Source organism: Rhea pennata, chromosome 14, assembly GCF_028389875.1.
Source record: "Rhea pennata isolate bPtePen1 chromosome 14, bPtePen1.pri, whole genome shotgun sequence".
In the NCBI taxonomy this organism is placed as follows: Eukaryota; Metazoa; Chordata; class Aves; order Rheiformes; family Rheidae; genus Rhea; species Rhea pennata.
In genome coordinates, this window is record NC_084676.1 from 20416835 (window position 1) to 20442518 (window position 25684).

Here is a 25684-nt window from a genome sequence, read left to right on the forward strand (position 1 = left end):
ATCACGTTTTTATAGGCAGGTGTAAAATGTGAAAAAAAAACACTGTAGTCTGAGCGTACAACGTTTCTACTCAGCGAAGGCTGCCCGTCTGGGCTTCACGCCGCCCGTGTTGCAGCGGTACTTCAACGATTACAGACATCTGTATTAAATATCTGAAACAGAAAGGGGAAGTAGGAGGTTTAGTGGCTAAAACTGTTTATCTTGTCTAAGGGAAGGTGGCGTTATTGCGATGGAAGGCTCGTAAATATTCCGCCTAATAGCACTTGTCCGAACGCCGACGCTTTTTCAGATCCCGCTAAGATTTCAGCTTTGGAAGTATCTGACACCACCGAGTCCAGTCGCTCCCGCCCTGGCCGTTTTCCACAGGGATTTGAAGGGAAACCCGCTCCCCGCTCGGAGCGCCAGCTCCGCTCGCCCGGCCTTCCACCGCGGCGCCGCTGCCGCAGACAGGGACACTCCGCAGAAAGGCGCAAAAACGCCAGGAGCAAAAACGGCTGGGGTGTTTGTGCGAAAAAAAATAGAAAGAAAAAAGAAAATAAAAAGAAAATGTCTGGTTTTGTTTTTAACGCTGCCTCGGAAAGGCCTCAGCGAGCGGCCGCGGCCTCCGCGCCGCTTCCCGCGGCGCCACAGGCGGCGGGACGAGGGCGGCGCTGCCGGGCCGGGCCGGGCCGGGCCGGGGCGGGGCGGCGGCCGCGGGGGCTGCCGGGCGGCGCGGCGCGGCGCGGAGCCGAGGTGACGGGGCCGGGGAGCGGGGAGGTAGCGGCGGGCTCGGGGGGCGCCGCCGCCGCCTCTGCCCGCGGCCGCGTGTCCTTGGAAAATGTGCACCCCCGCCGCGGCGCGGGGCTCTTCGGGGGGAACTCCCGCTGCCCACCCCCACCCCCGCCGCGGCCGCGGGGTTTCTCCAGGAAATGCCTCCCGCGCCCGCCGCCGCCCGCCGCCGCGGCCCAGCCCGCCGGGCCTCGCCGGGCCTCGCCTCGCCGCGGCGGCAGCAGCGGCCGCGGCCCCGGGCTGCCGGCGGGGGCTGGGCCGGCCGCGGTGGGGCAGCGCGGGGGATCCCGGAGAGGGCGGGAGGAAGGCGGGGGGAACGACGGGGACGGGCGTGCGGAGCGGGGGAGAGCGGCGTGGAGAGCGGGGGGACCAGTGCCGGCGACTGGGACCAGTGTGGGAGGTGGGGACCGATTCAGGTGATGGGGACTGGTGCAGGTGACAGCAACCGGTGTGGGAGATGGGGACTGGTGTGGGGAACGGTGACGGGGACCAGAGCGGGAGCAGGGGACCAGAGCGGGCAATAACTTCGTACGCTGCCCTGGCAGATTTGGTCATTGACAGCTGTTTATGGAATTCCCCTGCAGACTCCTCATTTCTGGGCTGTTTTATTGTGTTCTCACATGCTTTTGTTAAACATACATGTCTTAAATATGCGTATGAAGTATGTATAGCTAACAATATTCATCGCACATTAGGCTAGGAATTGCTTTTATGAACCACCCCGATCCTGCAGCAGCAGCAGCGGAGCAGGCCCGGCGTGCGTGCAAAGGTCTGTTGATGGAAGGACTGCAAGGCTGCCTGCATCCTTGTGGAGTTTGGTCTATAAAATGTCATACTCTTTTTTTTTAATTCCCATATCAGTGCAAAGATAGATGTCCTATATAAATTTGAACGTGGCATTACAAAAAATATACACAGTAGAAAAGCTTGCTCAATTTTGGGTATTGCAGTCCAGCAGCAAAATTATTTAAAGAGAAAAGAAGTGCTAGTACTTTTGTTCTGCTCAGAGCATTCTGAAAGCATGTACATAGTTTTTGTTAAGTGTAGTTAAGTATATTCATCTTATAAACATTACAAATTTTAATTTTTGCTATTATTTTGATTCAGTGATAAATACTGTGGCCGGTCTGTTAACTTTGAGCTGATTGGCTTCTTAGTATAAAACATCTGTTTTGTTTTAGTATGTTCTGCACCTTCAGCCATAGTTGAAGAACCTTTGCTGTTTTTGAAAACACAGATAATACTACGTGCTTATTTATATATGTTGTCAGGTTTCAGTGATACGATACAGTTTTGCTATCTAGGTTTTTCACTAAGCTTTATTTTGTAGAGTTGATGACATTTAAGCTTCTGGCTTTGGAAAGGAAGAAAAATATTCTGCAAAAATGTCAAAGATTGAGAAAATGAGTATCCTCGGAGTGAGGAGTTTTGGGGTGGAAGATAAAGACAAACAAATTATCACTTTCTTTAATCCATTAACTATTTTGGTGGGACCAAATGGTGCAGGAAAAACGGTAAGACTTGCTAAATGTTTGGTTTTATACTATAAATAGCTTTGAAAACCCTCATAATACAAAGAATGATCTCTAGAGAAAGGTATTAAAAACATAAAAATCTTGCAGTTTACTGTACATATTGTGATGCATTGCATTATGAGATACCTGCTTTCAAGCCTAGATTTTGCAAAGCACTGGTTGATAATTTCTTTTAGGAAAGTGATCCAGGTGCTGATTAAAACTGTTCTTACGAAGTATTTTGTTCCCATGATACTTAAAAATGTCATTTTTTAATTATTCTCTTACAGTTATTTGCAAATATGTATGGACTGTTATTGTGTTCTGCTGTAGCCTATATTGTTTACTCTAAATTGTCATTATTACTGTATACTTATTTCTGTTTTCTTAGACTATCATTGAATGCCTTAAATATATATCCACTGGAGATTTTCCTCCTGGCACGAAAGGAAGTTCATTTGTTCATGACCCAAAGGTAAAAGCCATAGTGACTAGTGTTTACTGTTAAGTAAAATACTTAACTCAGGGATGTGATGAAAGTAGGGATACTAAAGTACTAGACAGACATTCGTTGACATTATTTTTCCAGGAAAAACAGAGAAATAGGGGAGATTAGAAGATCACCTGCAGCTTGGAATGTGCATGTCCATTTGGATGTCAAGAAGAATTTCCTTTATTCAGGCATTTTTTTGTTTCTTCTGAAGGTGGCCAATGAAACAGATGTTAGAGCTCAGATTCGATTGCAGTTTCGAGATGTTAATGGAGAGCTCGTGGCTGTCCAGCGATCCATGGTTTGTACCCAGAAAGGCAAGAAAACAGAATTTAAAACACTTGAAGGTGTCATTACTAGAACAAAGTAAGTTGTCATTTTTTTCTTACTTTGGCATGAATGTCGGGGGGGGTTAAATATATATCTTTATGTATAAGCCAAGAAAACTTGATAATGTATTTGTGGAAGTTGCTACATATACTCTTAGGTTAAAGCTATGTAGTTTCATCACTTAATCTATTATTTGACTCAGAAATCCTAGATTTGATAGCCACTGTTTTAAAAGTTACTTGTATCTATTGATTTAAGTATAATTGAAAATCTTTTACTAACAGTATGATTTGAAAGTAGTGTTCTATGCAATATGTAAGTTCTAATTTCTTTAGCACCATTTTAAGTTTCAGATTATTCTAAATCCATGTTTAATTCCCACCTCCAATATTTAAAGTTATTGAATACTCTTTTATTCTAGATCGTTTTTGCTTCCTCTAGTGGTTCTCTATGACATTTTAACAGGTAGTGGTCTTGACAAAAGAATATTTACTGTGTTAAATGCACTTACTGAAAATGGTAATTTTATGCTTAACAATTAAAGATAGGGTAAAGGAAAGATCAGGAGGGATGAAAAACTTATTCATAAAAAATTATTTGTTACTCTTGCTAAGTTTTAGGTCAGTACATTAGAATAAGTTTATACTATTGAAATATGCAGGAGTTCATTTTTAAAAATAATTTGTTAGTAACTTTAATGTGCATTTTCTTTATCTGCATTGCATAGGCACGGAGAGAAGGTCAGTCTGAGTTCCAAGTGTGCAGAAATCGACCGGGAGATGATCAGCGCCCTTGGTGTTTCCAAGTCGGTGATTAACAATGTCATTTTCTGCCACCAAGAAGAATCCAACTGGCCCTTAAGTGAAGGGAAAGCTCTGAAACAAAAATTTGATGAGATCTTTTCAGCAACAAGGTTTTTATGTCTTTACAGTAATTAAATAAGAAAAGAAATCTTTAATAACACAGATGTTCATGAAAGTGTTTAAAGCATTGTTTCAATCATTGATACTGTTATATTGCCAGTAGGATTTGAAATTTGTTTTTATGCTTTTTTTTTTTTTTTAAGGTATATTAAAGCGCTAGAAACTCTCCGTCAGGTACGACTGAAACAAAGCTTGAAAGTAAAAGAATGTCAGACAGAACTGAAATACCTAAAACAGAATAAAGAAAAAGCACGTGAAATCCAGGATCATCTTAGCAATAGAGAGGCTCAGCTGGCTGCTTCTAAGGAGAATGTAAAATCTATTGAAAGTCAACTTGATCCTCTAACGGTAATTTACATGATCATTATGTTAAAATTCCGTATGAAACAGTATATAAGAACAAAGAAAAAATAAAAGCTGGAGCAACTCATTGATTAAAATCTTGAACTTTTATGTTGTATTACGTATTCCTCTGCTCTGAAACTGAATCAAGTGTACCTGGACATACTTAACAGCTGCTACTCTGATCTGTAGATAATCCTTGGAAGTTTAAGAATGTACTCTGTGAATTCTTGTAGTAGTATTGTTTTATTGTATTTTAATCTAAATTCTCCCTTTCTCAAATATAGCTGCTAGCCTTTTTTGTCGAAAAGTTCTCGTAAAGCTGAAGATTCTGCCTTTAGAGTACTATTTTGTATAGAAAATTTGATTATGGGATTCATAAGCTAATGAGATCTTTTACTTTTGGTCTCTTTCCTTTGCAGAGTTCTCTGGCAGCAATTGAACAGAATCTCATGAAAGTGATGAGGCTAGACAATGATATAAAAGCTCTGGAGAGCAGGAAGAAGCAGATGGAAAAAGATAATCAAGATCTGCAACAGAAAATGGAAAAGGTTGCCTTTTAAATTTCATGCTGCCATTCTTTCTTCTGAAAAATCAAAGTCTATCTTTTACCACCAGTGAACTAAGTATATATTTTATTATGAAACAGATGTTGGTGAAGAATATCTTTACAGCCCAAGTAGCTGTCTGGATAATGTCAATTATAAATATGGTTTCATAAAGAGGTATTAATTTCTGTGTAATTTGGATGTAAGGATTAAATTGCATTTTGTAACTGATCCCTCCACAATAGAATAGCTTGCCAGGAAATGAAATACAGACACAATTTTTCATAAAAGTGATAGTTTCTGGTAATAATGTCCTGCAATGTGCAACATGAAAGTATCTAAATCTCACAATAATTTGGTTATAGCCAGCGCTTGTTCTGTTCAGTACAGTAGGCGTCCTGATGTTAATATTGTTAATCTCCTTGGAGCTTTTTTATTTCTTCTTCCTAAAATAACAGTTGCTAGTCTTCTGTTGTGTTTGTGCTGAGACATCTAAAACTATTTTGACAGCTGGAAAAAAACTTCTGTAGGATAGTGGTAGAAATTTTGATTATTTTGTTTCAACTTAAGAAAAACAATACTTTTTGTTCGGGCAATTGTTTGGAATGTGTTTTTTTAATATGTGACTTTGTATACAATTTCAGTATAGAAAGTTCTTATTTCTTGAATTCCGTTATAGTAAAAACTATACCTTTTAAAAAATCATAAAAGTGGCTTTTAAACTTAATTTAAAAGCTAACTTTATTGCCTGTTTTATTTGATTTCCAGATTTTTCAAGGAACAGATGAACAACTCAGGGATAGATATCAGAACCACCAGAGAACAGTGAAGGAGAAGGAGAAGAGATTATTAGATTGTAAGCGTGAACTAGATAGAGCCTCTAAAGAGTGCCAGAGATTTAACAGTGAAAAGTCGGAACTACTTATTGAACGAGGTATTTCGGACTTGATATCTAACTTTTTATTTTTAATGTAATAAAGATGTGAGATGGAAATACTGATAAGAATTGAAGTGACTTGAACTGGTCAACAACCTTGAAATGCGTATTAGTTTGACGTCATCTGTGCAAGTATAGAATCATAGAATCATAGAACTGGTAAGGTTGGAAGGGACCTCTGGAGATCATAGTGTGGGAATCTCACAGGTAATCAAATCTAAGGTTCTTTCCCTGTAATTTCTAATGTGTGCATCTTGTTTTGAGCCATAATTACAGTGTATAACAAACTTGTTCTTAAATGGACTGTGCTTTATAGAAATACTCAAAATAGATGAGTCTGGTGACTTAGAACAATGTCAATCTAGCAGTTTACGACACAATTCTTCACTGAGTCTGAGTTTTTACTTTCTCTAAGTTATGAAGATGTGCTGGTATAATTGTATTTTAGCCAAGAAGATCATGAAAGCAGGAATGCTCAGCATCCTCAGAGTCTCAGGTGGGGGCTGGGGCTAATCAGAAGGCTTTAGGATAATGTTCTTCCTTATGTTGCACATTCTGTTTTAGATGGACTGTTGATGGTATACTATGATACATGAATTATGCATTTTTCAATGGGTCCTATAATTAAATAGTAATAGGAATGAAATGTAGTGGTAATTATATTGGAAGTTCTGGAAAGCAGTGGCATTTGGGGACTTAAAAAATAAGAGAGAATTGTTTGGAAGCAGCACAACTGTTATTTAATAAAGATTCAGCTTCAGTACTGGGGCAAATAACTTGGTGTCTGTGCTAGCCTGACTGATCACTTCTGTTACTTAATAAAGCTATATAACTTGATACACATGTGCCACAGTTCTCTTAATATTATCATGTAGAAAAAAACTCAGGCATGTTACAGCCAAAGGAGAAACACCTGAAAGTAGCAGCCTGAGAGACAAGTTTTTTTTTTTTTTTTTTTTTTTTTTTTTTTTTTTTTTCAATCTGAACAGTTTTAATGCTTTACTTTAAACTTTTTGTAGATTTAAGGAAAATAAGTTGGATTGTCAGTTTGTGCCATAATAATTACATATGTTTAATTGTTGAAATATTGCATGTATGACTTTGGACTTAAGAGTCCTGCATACAAACTTGAAAGAGGACATTTCATATGTTGATGAACAGTTACTTCCCTTTGCCTTAGTGTCACGTCATTTGTGAAGTTAAAGACAAGTCAAGACAACATTCTTGAAGTTTATATAAATCTATGCAAAATGCAGGCTAACATTTCTGTATTGGGTTTCTTAGCAAGGCAGTAATGGCCATAATCCTGTGCTGAAATTTAATAGGACAAAATCTTCTGTGTACCATCCAAATGAAAGTCTTACTGTAAGACTGGGTTTAAAAGGAGGAAAATGTTAAAGTCTCTTAAAATAGGCATGATATAAATTTCAGTATAGTTGTAATTCAGACACAGAACACCTGCCTACATGAAATTTGTTTGGGCTTAGGTTTGTTTATATTTACCAGAGTAATATTTTGAAATCCTTGATTAATAGATTGATTTAATAAAAATTTCATTACCGAAAATAGTTTCTCAAGCTACAGCATAGATGTTTTTATTTTATGTATTTTATTTTTGGATTGCTCATAAATGCATCAATTTAGAAGTCTTCAAGAAAATAGTTGCTATCTATTTTTGAATCAGGCACATATCATTTTTTTGTGGATTTGTGTCACATTTTCTTTTCTTTTTGTGTAGGTCGCCTTCAGCTGCAAGCAGATCGTCACCAAGAACACATAACAATGAGGGATTCATTAATTCAGTCTTTGGCATCACAGCTGGAATTAGATGGTTTTGAGCGAGCACCTTTTAATGAAAGACAGATTACCAGTTTTCACAGGTTGTTGAAGGAGAGACAGGAAAGAGACATAGAAGCTGCCAATCAAATAATGGTAAGGATTTGGTCATGTTGCTAGTGTGCTGTTAGTAGTTCACAGGTGTCTTAATGGTGCTACACGGAAGAAGAAGAAAATTGAGAGAAAAAATGAAGGTTTTGGGTTGCTTTTGGTTTTGTTTTTTTTAGTATTCTCTATGGATTGTCTGGCCTTTTCCTGGGAAAACAAGTTTGGAACAGAGAGTGATGATCAGGTGATTTGAATTGCCAAAGTTACTTAACAGGCAATTTTGCAAGCAGTTTTTTCTCAGTAGCTCTCACTCTTGAGCAGGTGGGTCACAGGGAAGGTAAAAGGCCTGAGGAAAAATCAGAATGGCCAACTGCTGGAAGAATAAACATCCTTTTTTACTGAAAGAATCCTCAAAAGTGAGTTGCTCTCCCAAAATGCTGGTGGTATAATGAGTTTGCATTTTCTAATGGAAACATTTCAGCAGAAAATTTTTGACAAGTTCTAATAATCTAAATAATCTAAATATACCAATGTCTTGCATTACAATGGTGAATGTTTGCAAGCTTTCCTATTAAAAATGTAACTGTAGTTGATCACTAAATGAATATATTATTCCTGACTTCTTTCAGAGAGGCTTTGCACAAAAAGAAGCAATGAAGCAAAAACAGATAGATGAAATAAGGGATAAGAAAACCGGATTAGAAAGAACCATTGACCTGAAATCAGACATTCAGAACAAGAAGCAAGTTGAACTGAAGAATGTAAAATACGAATTGCAGCAGTTGGAGGGGTCTTCAGACAGAATTCTGGAGTTGGACCAGGAGCTTGTCAAGGCAGTAAGTTCGTGTAACTGAAAAATTTAAATAAGGGTACATTAGCAAGACTGTTGCCAGCAGGTCAAGGGAGGTGGTCCTGCCTCTCTAACTCAGCCCTGCTGAGGCCTCATCTCGAGTACTGTGTCCAGTTCTGGGCTCCCCAGTACAAGAGAGACATGGAGCTACTGGAGTAGAGTCCAGCGTAGGGCTACGAAGATGATCACAGGGCTGGAGCATCTGCCCTGTGAGGGCCGAGCCCCCTCATAGAAGACTGAGGGGGGATCTGATCAATGTGTACAAGTCCCTGAAGGGAGGGTGTCAAGGGGACGGGGCCAAACTCTTTTCAGTTGTCCCGTGTGACAGGACAAGAGGCCATATGCAGAAATTGAAGCACAGGAGGTTCTGCCTAAACGTGCGGGGCAATTTCTTCTCTGAGAGAGTGACAGAGCACTGGACCAGGTTGCCCAGAGAGGTTGTGGAGTCTCCTTCTCTGGAGATCTTCAAGGCCCGCCTGGATGCAACCCTGTCTGACATGCTCTAGGTGACCCTGCTGAGCAGGGAGGTTGGACTAGATCTCCAGAGGTCCCTGCCAACCTTACTGATTCTATAATTCTAAGTTGAGAAGGAAAACTTTCATTTTATCAAAAAGGTTGATGTTTACTCCAAAAGGAAGTTCAAATCTCTGCTGTATTTTTGCCCTTTTAATGCCTTCCCTATGTCTTTCTTTTTAGATGATAGGCTCTTTGGGGAAGACACTGCTCACTACTTGTTTTCTGTACATGCATACATAGAACATAGTATTTCTGCTTGGTCTCTTATAAATAGTATAATAAGCATGGCTGAGAATATCATGTCATAAGATTGGTTAGTCTTAAATTACTGGACCAGAAAAAATTATGGCTTGAAGTGCTATGCTAGCTCCATTTTCCAAATAACTTGTCTATAAAATGGGCTAGTAGGTGATTAACTTCTTATCCTATAAAGCGTTCCAAGGTTATAAACATCTTATTTCCCTGTTGAAGAATTGATTATGCCCTTGTAGATAAATATATTTATTTGTTTGCAGTGTAAGAAATCAGTGCTTGAGAGTGCTTCTTTTAGCCTTCTCACTGGGATAATTCCAGTATATAATGTACAGTAGATGCTTAATGCAAAGAATTAAATAAAATATGAGCGAGCTTTTTGAAGCTAAATTATGTGGCTATGGCTTATGTTAAAAGGATGAGCAACTTGGGCCAGTGCTATATTTTGGAATTCTGCATCTGAATATCCACCTACTTTACTTATCCCAGCATCACAGCCTTTGTCCTTTTGTATGTACTGTTTACAAATCTTGTAGTTACCATTCCTGTATCAGTTAATGATACTACTGCTGGGCAGTTTAAAATCTTTCTTTTGTCTGCTTTAGTTAGAACATTATTGTTACTGTAATTATTTAAGCTTTTTGTTGTTACTGTTGTGTTGTGTTGTTTTGTTTAGGAACGTGACCTGGAGAAGGCTGAGAAGAACAGTAACGTAGAAGCACTCGAACTAGAAATACAAAGTCTACAACGTGAGAAAACAAACCTGGACAAAGTACTTCGGAAGCTGGATCAGGAGATGGAACAGCTAAACCTACACACCACAACAATAACCCAAATGGAGATGCTGAAGAGAGACAAAGTAATTTACTGCTGTCATTATCTCATAAGAAAGAGACGTGAAATTAATCCCATTCTTGTATTTTTTTTTTATGTTTTTCAACAATAGTATGTAAAGCTTCTATCTGACTTCATAAAAAAACATTTTAACCCCTTGAATGCATAGAGTGAAATAAACTTGGGCATATGAAAATATTAAATTAAAATTATTTGTTTCCCAAGGCAGACAAAGAGGAGCAAATTAGAAAAGTAAAATCAAGACATTCTGATGAGCTGACATCACTGCTGGGATACTTTCCAAATAAAAAACAACTTGAAGACTGGCTTCATGATAAAAACAAAGAGATTAATCAGACAAGGGATAGACTTGCCAAGCTTAAGTAGGTATTAAATTAATTGATGATATCTCCAGAAGTATTTTAAAAATTATTAATTTCAATATTAGAATGTTTAATGTGCTTCCATTGATATTTTAATCCATTTTGGTTTATTTAGGTATCTACAGAGTGAAAAAATGCATGCTGCAAAGTTTATGTAATGTATAACCAATATATTTTGTGCCAGTCAAAAAATCAGTTACGTTTGTAGTGTATCAAAGGCAGCCGAAAAAATAGGTTGCAAAATACTGTTCTCAAACATCTTTAATTCTTTGATACTAATCCTAGCTGAATAAATCTGCTTTGGGAGGAAGCAGATGACCTTCTGGCTTTCTTACAAGTCACAAAATGGTTAGTAAAAGTGTCATGAGTCCATGGGTGATTAAATATCCCAGATTTCATTTGATAATATATAAAATAGTTTGTTAGAAAGAGTTAGTGATACACATTCAGCTCAGCGAAAAACCCTACATGTCTTAGGTGAAAATCTCTTTTTTTTCTTCCAGCATTAATGGTTTGGGATAAGTTTGGTTTTTTTCCTTTTATGTAAGTCAGGTCCTCTTTCCATTTCCAAGTGCTTGGTCACATTTGTTGAGGATAATGTATTGTGGGTGCCACTTACAAGAGCTGTTAGTAAGCATCGGCCTACTTTCATGTAGCTCTGATTACAAAATTTGGAGCCTGAAAATATTGCATAGTTCAGAAATGTGGAACATGGTGGATTGATGCTAATGTTCTGTGCTTAAGTAGCTCAGTGGTACCTCATAAATGCTGTGATAAATAGAGGGGAACAAAGAATTGAGACTGTATTATTCTAGAAATTCTTTTGTATGGATTGATTTTTGGAAATGAGTTTAATTAAACATCCAGAAAACAAAAATCTATAGGATCAAAGGGAAATTAGAAGTAACACTTTATGTAATCTTTAGATGAATGTTTACCCTGCAGATTTCATTGTAAATCGTTAAAGAAAAACTGATGGTTAGCTCTGTAATGTCAACTTTAGACTAATGTCTCAGGTTTTTGTTTTTACTTACTTTACTTAGTTTGAAATCTTTTTTTGCTTTTCTGTAATATAAGAGTTTCTGCATTGATGTTTCAGCAAACAACTAGCTTCAGCAGAACAACGTAAAAATTATATCGGCATTGAACTAAGGAAAAAAGAAGAACAGTTGTCTAGTTATGAAACAAAACTTTTTGATGTTTGTGGAAGCCAGGATTTTGATAGTGATCTGAACAAACTTCAAGATGAAATTGAAAAGAGTTCAAAACAACGAGGTAAATATATCTATGTCTCTTTTTTTTTTCTTTTTTTTCTTTTCTGTAGAGATTTTTTTAAATGTAAATTACAGGTATCAAGACATGTTGCTCGTGGGTTTTTATACTGTAGGACAATCAACCTAGAAACTTACAGAAGTAATGTTATTAATGAATATTTGTAATGAGTCTTCTTTATCTCTGCTGCTGTTTGTATTTTACATTTAGTCAGGATCAGTCTTTTTAATTCTTTCAGTTAACTCTTTTATTATGTATAAATAGTCTACTTTTATATGATGTATGTGTAGATCAGAGTCTTTTCAAAACTAGTGAAATGTTTGGGTGCATAGATCTGCCAGATGTAAAGACAAGTACACAGCCAACAGTGTAGTATAGTTCTTGTATATAAGGCCTTATAATAGCAGAAAGCAAGCAATTTGTGAAGGAAGTACTTTCTTGCACAGTGAATTATAGAAGGAGCATAGTTTAATGAAATAGATTCATAGAATAATTCAGGTGAGAGGGGACCTTAGGAAGTCATCTAGGCCAAACTGCTGAAAGCAGGGTCAGCGTTGAATTCGTACCAGCTTCTTCAAAGCTGTTTCGGTTTCCTGTCTTAATGATTTTGTAGGTTATAATTTTGTCTTGTTTATGATAATAACATCTCTTAGATCTGGTTATACACTGTTTAGTTAACATATTTTTTTTTTAATTTTTTTATAATCCAGCTGTTCTTGCTGGAGCCACAGCAGTTTACTCCCAGTTCATTACACAACTGACAGAGGAGAACCAGTCATGTTGTCCAGTTTGTCAAAGGGTTTTTCAAACAGAGGCAGAACTGCAAGATGTGATTAGTGATCTGCAGTCTAAGTTGCGTCTTGCTCCAGACAAACTGAAGTCAACAGAGTCTGAGCTTAAAAGAAGAGAGAAGAAACGGGATGAAATGATAGGGCTTAAACCAATTAGGTAAAGTACTGACCAAACCATTTTGTTGCAAGCTGTTTTCTTTCAGATGGTTTCCTGATTATTAAAAAGTATGTGAAATCGAGGAAATTTTATTTTAGAACTAGATAATTCCTTCAAAAGTATAATCCTCAAGATTAATATTTTGCAAGCATTTGTTCTCTGCTCATTTAGACTTCAATATTAAACTATTTTATGTTTTTGGTATTTCTGGTCCTTTTAGGCTTCTCATGAAAGTGGGGCAGAAAAAGTGGCTGTATGCTGCTACTTCTACTGATTATTTGCACCATACAAGAATAGCTTGCTCCTTGTTTTTTATCATTGTAATTTAAAATGGACAGGTTGTTTTTGTTGTTACTGAAGTGTTTTCATACCACATTGCATTAATATGTTTCTTAGAAATGCTAAAATGGCAGCTGCATTGACAGAATGGGTACTGAATTTATGCTGAACATTTCAATCTAATCCTAGTTTGTAAGTCCATTAACAGTCTTTTCCTGTTGCTGGGAATTTTATATGAATTATGATCTTCTAGAAAGGGATCTCTCGATTTTTCTAGTGGATCCCCAATGCCATCTATGTTTCTTAGATACGGTCATGTGCAATTCCATCATTTTGGAATACATCACAGTCTCTGACTCTTTTAACCCATATTAGATAAGACTGAATTTAATCCTTTTTTTAGTTATTTAGGATACTTTTTGTTGCAGTTCTTTTTTTTGGGGGGGGGTGGAACTTAGAAGATTATAAAAAGTATGGGCAATATTAACAAATTCAGAAAAGGTATCTCAAGTAATCTCCAATAGGCTGAATTTGCCTGTATTTTTTTAAGCTATGAAAATTTCAGGCAGCCTGTTTTGTTGTTATCTCCCTTTGCTATTTCTATCATCTCTCTTTGAAACAAAAACAAATAACAATAACCCTAACGAATTTCTGCCAGAATCTGGAGGATTTTTTTTAATCATACAAACTGGATTTGGAGTGAGAGTAGAGAATGCAGGTCCTTGTGTGTAGGTAAAGACGCTCTATTCCCAAGAAGTTTGCAGACCATTGTTTGGAGAGAATTTGGCTTGGCTAATGTTACTTGGGACTTACATTGCAAGAGAGAGAAAATGTATATTAAAGAATACACCTTTCTTTCGCAAGAGGGCAGTCTTGTATAGCAGATTTTTCAGCCTTCTCATAAGCATTTGCTATACTTTATAAACTCTTCTGGATTTGAACTTCTCTCACCTGTCTAAAACAAGGGTTATGTTATCTTAGTTGGGGGAAATAAGATAAACTTAAACATGAACAAGGTTAAGGGAATACTATTTTTGTCTAAATCTAGTCTTCCACTATTAAATCCTATCACAGATTTTGTGATATTAAATGTCTTTAACTTATACTGCTTTCTTTGACAAAGAAAGTTTCATGGATTTGGTTTGTTTGCTTGTTTGTTTTTTTAAGGCAAACCATAATTGAACTCCAAGAAAAGGACATACCAGACTTGAAGAACAAGCTACAGGCTGTAAACAGGGATTTTACAGACCTAAAAAATGAGATAGAAGAACAAGAAACACTCTTGCACACAGATCTGTCTGAAGAGGAGAGTGCCAAGGCATGTTTACAGGATATAACACTTATGGAAAGGTACCAGGTATGTTTCGGTAATTTTTTTCAATATATGTAAAATGATGATGCTTCTTTGCTACCTCCTAAATATGTGGGTTTTTTTAATAATAACGGGAAGCTTTTGAAGTCCTAAGACTTTTCAAAGCTGGTAAGAACATTTAAAAAAAAGCCAGTGTAACATAGATGATCTTGTTACTAATAAAATGTTTCATGTTATTATATGTTTCATATAATAAAGTTTCATATAATGATTTCTGCTTCTGAGGATCACAGTGTTTCTCAAGTTCTGACTTAATTCTGTACTGTAGTAACTAGGAAAACAGGTATAATCCAGAATTTACACAGGAAAGCAATGACAGTGCATTGTTTCTCAGTTCGCGTGGTCCAGCTATCTGTTCTTCTTCTTCAGCATATTCTCTGCATGTACACTGATAAACTTTTTTAAGTCTTGTCACCTGTGTTCCCTTTTTCTGGGCCATCTGAACATATGGTAAAGCAGGATGGATATGCTCTCTTTATTTGATTTTTTTTTTATTATTATTCTGAAGTAGGAGACTTTTTTGAACAGCCTTTGCACCTTTATTGCTAATATAGCAAAATCTTTGCTCAGCTGAGGGTCAAAAGGAGACTCAGGAAGCTTGGGGAAGCTGAGACTGTTTCACAAGTGAGAGGTAGCAACAGCTCCTGAGGCTCCAAAAGCTCTGTTGTTGCAGAGACAGATGGTCACATAACTGTTCTAGAGATGTCAGAAGCCAGTGCGTATCAGCTTATTTCCTCTCATAATTAGAAATTCCAGGTTCTAGCAGCCTGTGGGCTAACATAACTTTACTACTACTGATGTGACATTGCTCCAGCAGAGGAGATAAATTTGGAGGTCTCCTGAGTCTTATGTGCTTCAAGCCCCAAGCTTGTTCCCTGTGCCAAAGCTAATAATAAATATGTTGTTAAACAGTATAATAATAAGAATAGTACTTTTACTCTTATTTTCAGACTGATATTAGGGACGTTGAAAGAAAAATTGCTCAGCAGGCTGCTAAGCTACTAGGAGTTGATTTAAGTAGAACTATTCTACAAGTAAGCCAAGAAAAACAAGAAAAAAAGCATTTGTGGGATACAGGTAGGCCCTATAGAACTGGTAATGTATTTCATTTATATATAGAAAAATGTTCAAAACTTGCTGTCATAAAAATGTCAGCTTTTTAGTTTACTTATTACACGTTTTAAGATAACAGTATTGTAGTTTTTGTTTGGTTAGAGTTTTTGGTTATAATAGCTTAATTTACAGTTAGATTTTTCATAAGGAAGACAATGAATGTTATTAATGACAGATTAATCCTCTCACTGTGGGTTTCTTTTCATACGCAGTTACTGGTAAAATTGAGCTAAATCAAAAACTTAAGCAAGACCAGCAAAATCAGATCCAGCAGCTTAAGAGTACAGTTAATGAGCTTAAAGCAGAGAAACTTCAGATTGCCAGCGGTATGCAACGTCGTCAACAACTGGAGGAACAAACAGTGGAATTAACCACTGAGGTTCAGTCCTTATACAGAGAGATCAAGGTAAGAAATACTCTTAATCATTAACCCTTAGCTTTGTTGTATTTTTGTTGGAAAAAATACAAATTGGAGAAAAATTGTGTTGTATTTAACATAGTCCGTAATGTGAAATTGTTACATTTTTAAATATTTGTCCTATTTTGTATATCTTTGGGAACTTCCAGCAGCTTAATATGTGTTTTTAACACTGAAAATAATGAAATACCTGCATGCCGCCTTGAAAATTGAAAAATTGTTGATCTTTCATATAGCAAGGGGAAAAAAAAGACTTTTTTCTCCCATCTGCTTTCCAGGAAGCAAAAGAACAGGTTTTCCCTCTGGATGCAACTTTAGAAAAATTGCAGCAGGAGAAGGAGGATTTAATTAATAAAAAGACTGCGAGTAATAAGGAAACACAAGAGAAGGTAAGTTTGCTTTTGACATAGTTGGGAGATAAGATTTTCAGACATGGAAGGAGGGCCATGGCGATGAGTCTGCCTTTTAGGAAATAACAATGACTTTAATGATTTCTATTTCTAGAACTTCTAGAGAATAAAGGAAATGTAACTAAGTCAGGGTACTGGCAGTCTTGTCAAGGGTCTTATAGGTACATTTGGCAATATTTAATGGCCAATGATGTTAAAAATCCTTCCTAATAGATACAAGAGGAGCAGCAAGGATGAATGGAACCTGTTCTTGCCAAGAGGCAAAACTCTCTTTCTTAGGTGAAGTGGCCCTCTTGTGTGAACATGAATGAGTGATTTGCCATTTGTTTAGGAAAACATTTTCATAATTGCAAAAGCTAAAGGCTTTCATTATTACATCAAAGGAAGATAAGAATTGTACTTTGAAAATATGTTAATGTAATACCTAATATTTGATATATAGAATGTCAATTCTTGGACAGAAGATTGTATTTCACTAGAAATCTCTTCCTTGCAGATAAATGATATAAAAGAGAAAGTTAAAAATATAAACAACTACATGAAAGAAATTGAAAACTATATTCTACATGGAAAAGAAGACTATAAAAAGGTAACCTAAAAAACAGGCATAAAAGTGACTTTAATGTCGGCTTTCTATGTTTAACTAACACCAATTTATTTCTTTAGCAAAAGGAGTCTGAACTCGAGGAAGTAAATTCTCAGTTAGCTGCCTGTGAGGAACAGAAGGAAAAGATAAGTAAAGAGATGGAAATGATACGACAAGATATTGATACCCAAAAGGTAGATGCATTATCTTATAGTGAAGTATTTTTTGCATAGTTTAAATTATTCCTGGTGTTGACTTAAGTCTGCATAGGTTCATACTGGCGTAAAGTTCTTCTCTTGTTGACTGATTTCTAGTTAATTAGTTGTTGGTCAGAATAGCTGCTGTACGTGCATTAGGCTTAAAGTCTTGAAATTTAGATATGCAAAAGTAGATGCCTGTTTGAAGGTTTTTATCTCTGATTATCATCTTGTGGTATTTGCAAATAGGGTAAGTCTATTTTGATAATGGCCAATATTTTCTAAAACTAGCTTTGTGTGGAGAACACCTGCCTTCTGAAAGATGACTGCTGTAAGGTGTATCTGATTGCAAGAACCAGGAGTTGCTAGTGACTTCAGATTTTGTCATGTACTTTAAATTCGTGTCTGTATTATTCAAATATTGTTTACGCTCTTTACGGGAAGGGCAAGGTTCCCCTTTCTATCCCAGCACTTACTGTAGAATTGAGATGGGAGACTTCTGATAAATCTCATCTCAAATGACTTGCCCAATTTGAAGCATTGATTAAAATTTCACGCACAGGTGAACTATGACAACCAATTTTGTAAGTATTATACCCTATTTCTAGCTAAAATAAGTTCCTAAAATATGTGTGACAATTCTCAGTGCTATCAATTATATTATACTTGTAGCATGTTTTAGAGTTGTGGAGAATTCATACTTTGTCTTTGAAAGTCTGCATTCATACTGAAACGTGGAATTAATAAAGCTTAGTAGCCCATTATACAACTTCTTACTATCTGTGGAGTTAGATACAAGAGAGATGGCTACAGGATAATCTTACTTTGAGGAAAAGAAGTGAAGAGCTAAAAGAAGTTGAAGATGATATAAAACAACTTACAAAGGAGATGGGAGAAATGAAAGTTCTGCAGATGAAAAAGTAAGCGCATTATAAGATCTTCAGAACAAAACAGCATATTTTGCACAAGAATTCTGTAAATATCTGAATGTAATATTCATTATATATTATGTGTTTTCTGGCCCACCTTTCTTCCCATTCATGTAGACCACTTCCTCCTTCAAACTCATGTTTGTGTAATATCCCTATGACAATAGCAACATGACTTAGTGAAATTATATAGTGCTTCTAGCTAAAAGTATGTATATGTGCACATGTGCATATACTTATTCTAGTTTAATCCTTTCATTTTAATGACTTTCACTTCTCGATTCTCAGATATAACTCCTTTCTCTGGATAAGAATATTTTATTTTCATGTTCAGTCTGTTAATATATATCTCAGCAGAAAAATTCGTATTTATTTCAGTAGTTCGGTATTAATTGCTTAGATGACACTTTTGAACAAGATTTATCTCTCTACTCGTTTTTACATCAGCTGTTTATTTAACTTCCTACAAGTTATCCAGTTATTTATCTTAACTTTTGCTCAGCCTCTAAATAATTTAATTCCTGCTATCAAACTATTTTATATATTTTTACTTTGGTCTTCAAGCTTGATAACTTGCTTCTGCTAGCTAGAATAAAGATTTGAATATATTTTTAGCAAATTCTAAAATATTTTTTTTCTAACTGTGTTTTAGTTCTGAGGATACTAGTACTATAATATTAGCTACTGCTAACTTAATAGCTACAAGAAGCTACTGTCTAGCATAAACTCAAAATTAAAACCTTGATTAAAGAACTATGAAGTAGTAAATACAAAAGATTTTTATGTCACATCTTGACAGTGAGCAAAAACGTTTAGAGGAGAAAATAGAAGAACTGAAAAGAAACCATCATGTTGCGCTAGGCCGGCAGCGTGGATTTGAGGAAGAGATTGTTCGTTTTAAAAAGGAACTTCGAGAGTCACAGTTTAAAGATGCAGAGGAGAAATACAGGGAAATGATGATTGTTATGAGAACAACAGAGCTGGTGAACAAAGATCTGGACATTTATTATAAGGCTCTTGATAAGTAAGTACTGTCATATGGTGGTAATTTAATGTTTTAGGCTTAATTACTATTGACATTCTTGGTACAAAAGCAGCTTTTAATTTCCAGCTTTCTAGGATAAATTAGAAATAGTAAGTGAATATAATTATGTGAGATGTGTAATTTTTTTCTCTTCATAAAATCAGTCATTTAAATGTTAAGATAATATAGCCAAATACAACTTTTCATTTCAACTGTTTTTATATCCTAAAAAAAACAATTCCAGTAACTTTTTTTTTTAACTCCAGAAGAAAGCTAGTTCCTAAAAGCAAAGTGGATTAATGAAAATATGCAGCAGCTTATACAGAGTTAAGATATATAACGTACATATAATAACTGCATTGATAGTTATAGTTGGAGTTTAACATAGCTGTAGATAAGTCCAGTGGGCATCATCATTTTGTTCCCAGCTCTCTGTAGGAACCTTTTTGAGTTCTGGTTGTACACGTTAGGACTTATATTTGCAATGCAGCAATTCAAGTTCAGGGAGATAACGGTGAACCCAATACATCATCTATCTTTAACTTGTGTGCTGAATTTTTTACATGCTGTGAATTTGCTGTGTTGCTTGCGGTGGTGAGAGAATGTCCAGACAACAGATACATTCGACTTTATTTTTCAAATGAAAACAGGTAGAAGAATCAAAGCTTGTGTGGAGCGACAACAGTCTCTGTACACATGGCCATGTTCCTCTGTTTCTTTTCTACTTGAAGGTGTAGGAAGCTTTGGTAAATGTTTCTCCCAAAGCTGCTGATGGTTTTCCTTCCCTCTCCTTCCCACCTTTTTTTTTCCCCCTCCAAGAGGCAGATTTCTTGTAATTTTCATTTTGGAGGGAGGTAGAAGGAACAGTTCTAGGGTATACAATGGATAATTAGGAGAACGTTCATCTTAAAAGTCTGTCTCAGGTGTTGCCCCAAAGTGCATGAATTCACTGTACCAATTTAAGAAAGGGGAAATCTCTGTTTAAATATTTGGTTGTTAAACCCAGCCTTTCTTGCATAGCCTCTTTTATTTCTATAGTGGTATATTTTAGCATTGTCTAATTATACTTTAACAGGAATAAGATCTGTCATGTGGATTTCTTCTTCTCCATCATCTTCTCTTCAAGTAAATAACTGTCTTCAGTAAAGAATGCTGCAATATAGAGGTGTTTTTCTTCTTTTTTCCAGTGTGGCTGTTCTTACGTTTATATTAGAGAAGACAAGCTCAAAAGAAGCATGTCTTGCATTTGATGAGAACTGTAGTAAATGTTTGTTTCTGCTTCTTCTGGAAGCTTGTTTTATAGTCTTGGACTGACTGGCCAAAAATAGGATCTTGAGCATTGTAAGCAAAGGCAAAGTAACACAAACAGCCCTCCTAGGAAAATCCTCTGTGTTCATATACAATGATGGAATTACAAATATCCTATTGCAACTTGGAGGAACATGGGGAAGGATCTTGTGGGTATGTTTCAGGAAGCCAGAGGCTGATGCTCAGTGGCAGTTAAGATGGTAAATTGAACATTAGGAACAAGATAGAGAATGAAAGAGAAAAGAACGTTTTGGTTCCACTGTATAAATTCACAGTACACCCATGTCTTGAATACACTGGAATTTTGGTCTCCTGGATTAAGTATAGTAGAACTGGAAAAAGTTGCACAGAAGAGCAGTATTGTGGTTGGAGGTAAGCATGATAATCATAAGGAGAAACTAAGATGAGTTTCCAAGTTGAAAAGAAGTGAGTAAAGGAGATTGATAAATATTTATCAACGTTTTAAATGATGTAGACAAGATGAAAAGGGAATGATGATAAAATTACCATGCAATAGTTTGAAATACAAGTACTTTTTCTTACATCACGTAATAAAATAATGGACCCCATAGCTCACTGGTAGATTTGGAGGATAAAAGTATAAAATGGTTTCAGAAAGATAAGTTGAATTCAGGAAGACAAGTCTCAATGGCTATTAAACACAGTGATCTAGAGGAACTCTGTTTTAAGCAATTTTAATAATAAAATATGTATAATGTTTGAATGTAATCCAACATTTGTTTTATGAAGACTTACATTGCTAAGAGCATGTATCATTCTTTGCTTCGCAGCATTAAATGGAAATGCACTCTAAGGATTTCCCTTTTAGACTTCAGAATCTTTGTATATGATATCGAATCATCTATTGTTTCTATTTAAGGCAAAGCAGGAAATCAGTTGTGTAATTTCAAGAAAAATAGATAAGCATCACTTATTGGTAATCATCTTGAAAAATCAGTGAGATGAAATGTTACCTCTAATGGCCAGAGATTGAAAACTGTATATGTAGGCTGGGAAAACCAACATTTTGAATGTTCTTCTGTGCAATCAGTTGATCTTTATTGATTTAATATTTGAAAGTTTGTGATAAATATTGATGTGTAAGGCATTTGATGTGTAAGGCATTTGTATGTTTAATTGAGTTAATAATTGAAAACACATTCTTCTTTCTTTTTTGCCCCAGAAAAGGTGGAAAGAATTCTTAAAGGAGGGAATGTGGGAAAAGTACATGTGAAAAGTCCCTTGCAGACATGTATTTAACTTCCAGGATATATCTTTTTGAAAGAAGACATTGTAATTTGGGCAATCAATTTTTTGATAGCAGAGCACTTTTGTTTAAAAAGACAAGTTAGAAATGTAGCATCATTTCCTTTCTTATATGACTTTATACAAAATATCTCGTATTGAACAGTAAAGACATGTATTATATATTAAGCAGAGAAACAAAAAAATATTAATGACATCCTGTTACTGCTAAAGAGAAAGGTAGCTCCAGTCATAATGTCCATTTGGGTAATTGTGAATAATTTTCTTGATAGAGAATTCTGTACTCTGAGGATACTTTATAGGCTCTCCTTTTCTTTGGAAACTCAGTGATCTGCATTGCAGGGTGCAGGGGGACTGTTCATGAGAGTAGAAGTACTTACGTAATACAGCGTGTTTAGTCTTTATACACTTCTGCATTCAAAGTAATAAACTACTGAATGTTATATTTTTAGAGGAAATATTTAGAAAACAAGAAGGGAGCTGTTGCCTTCCTTAAAGTTCCCTGTAATGTGTAGCAGTCCCTGGCTGCATCTATAACAGCTTGAATTCTTTCGGTTTTTTTACCCCCTCTAGAGCAATAATGACATTTCATAGCATGAAAATGGAAGAAATCAACAAAATAATTCGTGATCTTTGGCGAAGCACCTACAGAGGACAAGGTATATAATTTGTTTAGTGTTTCTCATATATATTGATTTTATATTGAGCATTGTGTACAGAAAATAACTTGCTCAAAATACTGAAAATCCAGGTTCTGGAAATAGACAGTTGTATTCTAAAGGCTATATCTGCTGGTCACTATTTTAATCACCTTTTTATTACAAGTTATGTAGTTATATGATAAAAAGAAGTAATTTTCCCTGTTCCAATTTTCTGAAGTTAAATTTTCCTTGAGATAGGGGAACTGCACCAGTTCATTTTCTTCAGTTTTTGAAAAAAATGGTTTCAAGATGTATCTATCAGAGGGAATTCTGAATAAAATTTTTGTGTTATAATGTGTATTATAACTCCTGAAGTCTGTTTAATTCTATCGTATTTATAAACACTTTTGATAATGGAAAAAATGTTTCCTTCACATTTTCAGATATCGAATATATAGAAATTCGTTCTGATGCAGATGAGAGTGTTTCAGCATCTGATAAAAGAAGAAGCTACAACTATAGAGTAGTAATGATAAAAGGAGATACCGCACTGGATATGCGAGGAAGATGTAGTGCTGGGCAGAAGGTATATGGCATTTTATTTTCAGTAGAGAGTAAATGGGATTCTGAGAACTGATACAGGTGAATGCAAAAAACCCACACATTCTGAAGTGGTCCTGAAGAAGAGCTGGCTCCAACTCTAATCTATAATTCTGCACATCTTTATTGCCTGGATTTTGCTGGGAGTAAGCAATATCCAGAGATTCGTCCTAGATAGCCACATCTCTTTCATGTATTGAGGCTTGAGAGATGTTGCTTCCACTTGTCTGTTACATTGTGACACAGCATCTGAACTAATCAAAGGTAAGAGAAAAGAACTCCCCACCTGCCTTGCTCCGCTGCTTCCAGAGTCACCAGCCCTACTGATGGCCATTTGACACCTGCTGGATTGGTTATGCCCTTAGGCAGCCAAAGCTACCTGCAGTATTACAGCAAGGATATCCTCTTTCTTAGATTAAACATTTGCACTGGAATGAGTGGTCCTTCTAAATACAGTGGTAGTAGAAAGGGATAAACATGCAGCCAGGGCTGGTCTTACTTCCTCCCTGCGGGAACACTTTTTGCCCATCCTTTGTAAACAGAAGACCTGGAGAGCTGTCTCTCACCGTTGAGGCTCTGGGAGTCTGTTGCCTATACCCAAAGTGCAAATGACAGCCTAGCCTGAGGATATTGAAACCTTATGAAGGAGATACTTTCTCCTTCCTCTTCTGCAGTGGGAGCTGGAACTTGGCTTTCTGGCTCCCTCCTTCTGCAACAGCTGGAAGGGCTACCAGGGCAACAGACTTGCATCTCCTGGATGCTGAGAAAGCATTGCCATCATCTGAAGTAGCTAACTGCTTGCTTCCAGATTAGCAGTTCCACTGTGTAGCCTACTAGGTCAGTGTTTCATCAGCAGCCCTCTTCACTTTTCCATGACCAGATGATACTGACAATAGTAGAAGAAAAATGCAATTAAGGAATAGAACAAAATGCATTTTAAACTACATATAGCAATGGAATTATTAAAAGGTATTCCATGAAAAGATGCCTACTGTGTTGTTACTCAAGTATGAGAAATGCTGTCAAATTAATTCCCACCTGAATGTGGATGTGTACTTACTTTGAAAATTCCATACTCGTGGGGGAAAACCAAAACTTCTTATAAAACAGCAGTGTAATCAAAAAATGTATCTTCTCCTATAGTAGTCTAAGGTGTTAGGTTAGAGTCCTATGTAAATGAGAGTGAAACTTATTCACAGTTTCTTAGCTTATATTCCGAGAATTATTCTTTGATCGTAAACTATGATGCCAGCAGTCATGATCATTGGAAAGTATTCTTTCGTAGTGTGTTCTCCTAAAGTTTCCATCAAGTGTTCTGTGACTTTTCATTAATTCATGAGGTCAAAAATATACATCATTAGGCAGATCAGTATAGAACTAATATGTAAGGTAGTAAATCCTGCTGACTTCAGTTTTAGTAAATAGACAGGAGTTCAGTAATCTAAACCAAGTGGTATAAATTTCCACCCTCTGTGTTGCAGTAGGATGAGGCCTGAAAAAAGTACAGTGATGATGCAAATGACAATGTAGTAAATATTCCTATATCCAGTATTTCCTGAATTTTGAGTATTTCACTTTAATATTTTTCCAACAGTATTTTGTAGAATGGATCTTTCATTTCAAACTTGAAATTTGAATACTTTTTTTTCAGCTGAAAGGTAGCCAATTAATGACATTTCGCGAAGTATCAATGAATTGTCTTTGTAAGCTTTACTCAGTATTATAGTTTGTAATGGCATTAAAAATAACACATTACACATATTCTTTCTATCTAAACACTTTGAAGAGTGAGATTTTGTTTATTCTGTTTCCTTAGGTGCTTGCTTCTCTTATTATTCGTCTTGCTCTAGCAGAAACATTCTGTCTCAACTGTGGCATCCTGGCACTAGATGAGCCTACTACCAATCTCGATAGAGAAAACATAGAGTCTCTTGCACATGCCCTGGTGGAGTAAGTGATCTCTTCTCGTGAAGCTTAAAGATGGGTATTTTTCAAATCAGCAGAAGCGAAGTTTGTTTTAAGCTGTGTATCTCTGTTGATGTATACTATTATATGCACAAAGCAGTAGCTTTAGATACCCTCTTTTTTTCTGTAAAAGGAAAAGTATATAGTTCTCTTTTTTAATGAAGGGAAAAAGAGATACTAATCTACATTAGATTGCTTGACAGTTCATGTTATTTGTGTCATAGTTAACTACTTTTGCACCATATATTTACAAGTTCTGTAAAGCTAGAATGTGATTTAGGTAAAGGTGTACTAACCAGCAACTCTTTTTTGTAGGATAATAAAAAGCCGATCACAGCAGCGCAATTTTCAACTTTTGGTGATAACTCATGATGAAGATTTTGTTGAACTTCTGGGCCGTTCTGAATACGTGGAAACATTCTACAGGATAAAGAAGAACATTGACCAGTGTTCTGAAATTATGAAGTGCAGTGTCAGCTCCTTAGGTTCATACGTTCATTAGAATTTCAAGTAGTTAGGTTTTATGGACTGGCTTAGTTGCATTACTTAATAGAGTTGGAATGAAAGCAGTTGGAAGTATCATGTTGTGTACCGTTGTGGAGATTTGTAGCAATTTTAGCTAGAGTCTGAAGCTATTAATTTTTAAATTTTGTATCTTTGCACATATTTCTGTGCATGTGTTTAAAAATTGCTGTACTTTGGAAAAATGTACCTGACTACAAAGGAGTTAACGTTTAGATGTAGTTTATGCTTTCAAGTGAAAATAAAGTTATGATTTACTTTGA

The 25684-nt window shown here is 36.3% G+C and overlaps 1 protein-coding gene across 2 annotated transcripts; it reads left to right on the plus strand.

Annotated features, from left to right (window-relative positions):
* The first annotated feature begins 713 nt into the window (after nt 1–713).
* On the plus strand, nt 714–25684 carry RAD50 (RAD50 double strand break repair protein). Of its 2 annotated transcripts, none has more exons than XM_062587442.1 (27): nt 714–732; nt 1464–1537; nt 2099–2282; nt 2674–2757; nt 2987–3138; nt 3830–4015; nt 4169–4373; nt 4790–4918; nt 5684–5849; nt 7591–7784; nt 8366–8572; nt 10031–10213; nt 10414–10571; nt 11671–11846; nt 12554–12791; nt 14238–14427; nt 15393–15519; nt 15768–15961; nt 16252–16362; nt 16880–16972; nt 17050–17163; nt 17959–18086; nt 18895–19119; nt 22267–22352; nt 22778–22920; nt 24751–24884; nt 25215–25684. In XM_062587442.1, exons 3-27 carry the CDS (start codon nt 2154–2156, stop codon nt 25399–25401), a joined length of 3939 nt encoding a protein of 1312 aa, XP_062443426.1. In that variant the 5' UTR covers nt 714–732; nt 1464–1537; nt 2099–2153; the 3' UTR covers nt 25402–25684. The 2 variants fall into 2 exon arrangements, with proteins under 2 accessions (XP_062443426.1, XP_062443427.1); XM_062587443.1 differs by lacking the exon at nt 714–732 and adding an exon at nt 1148–1168.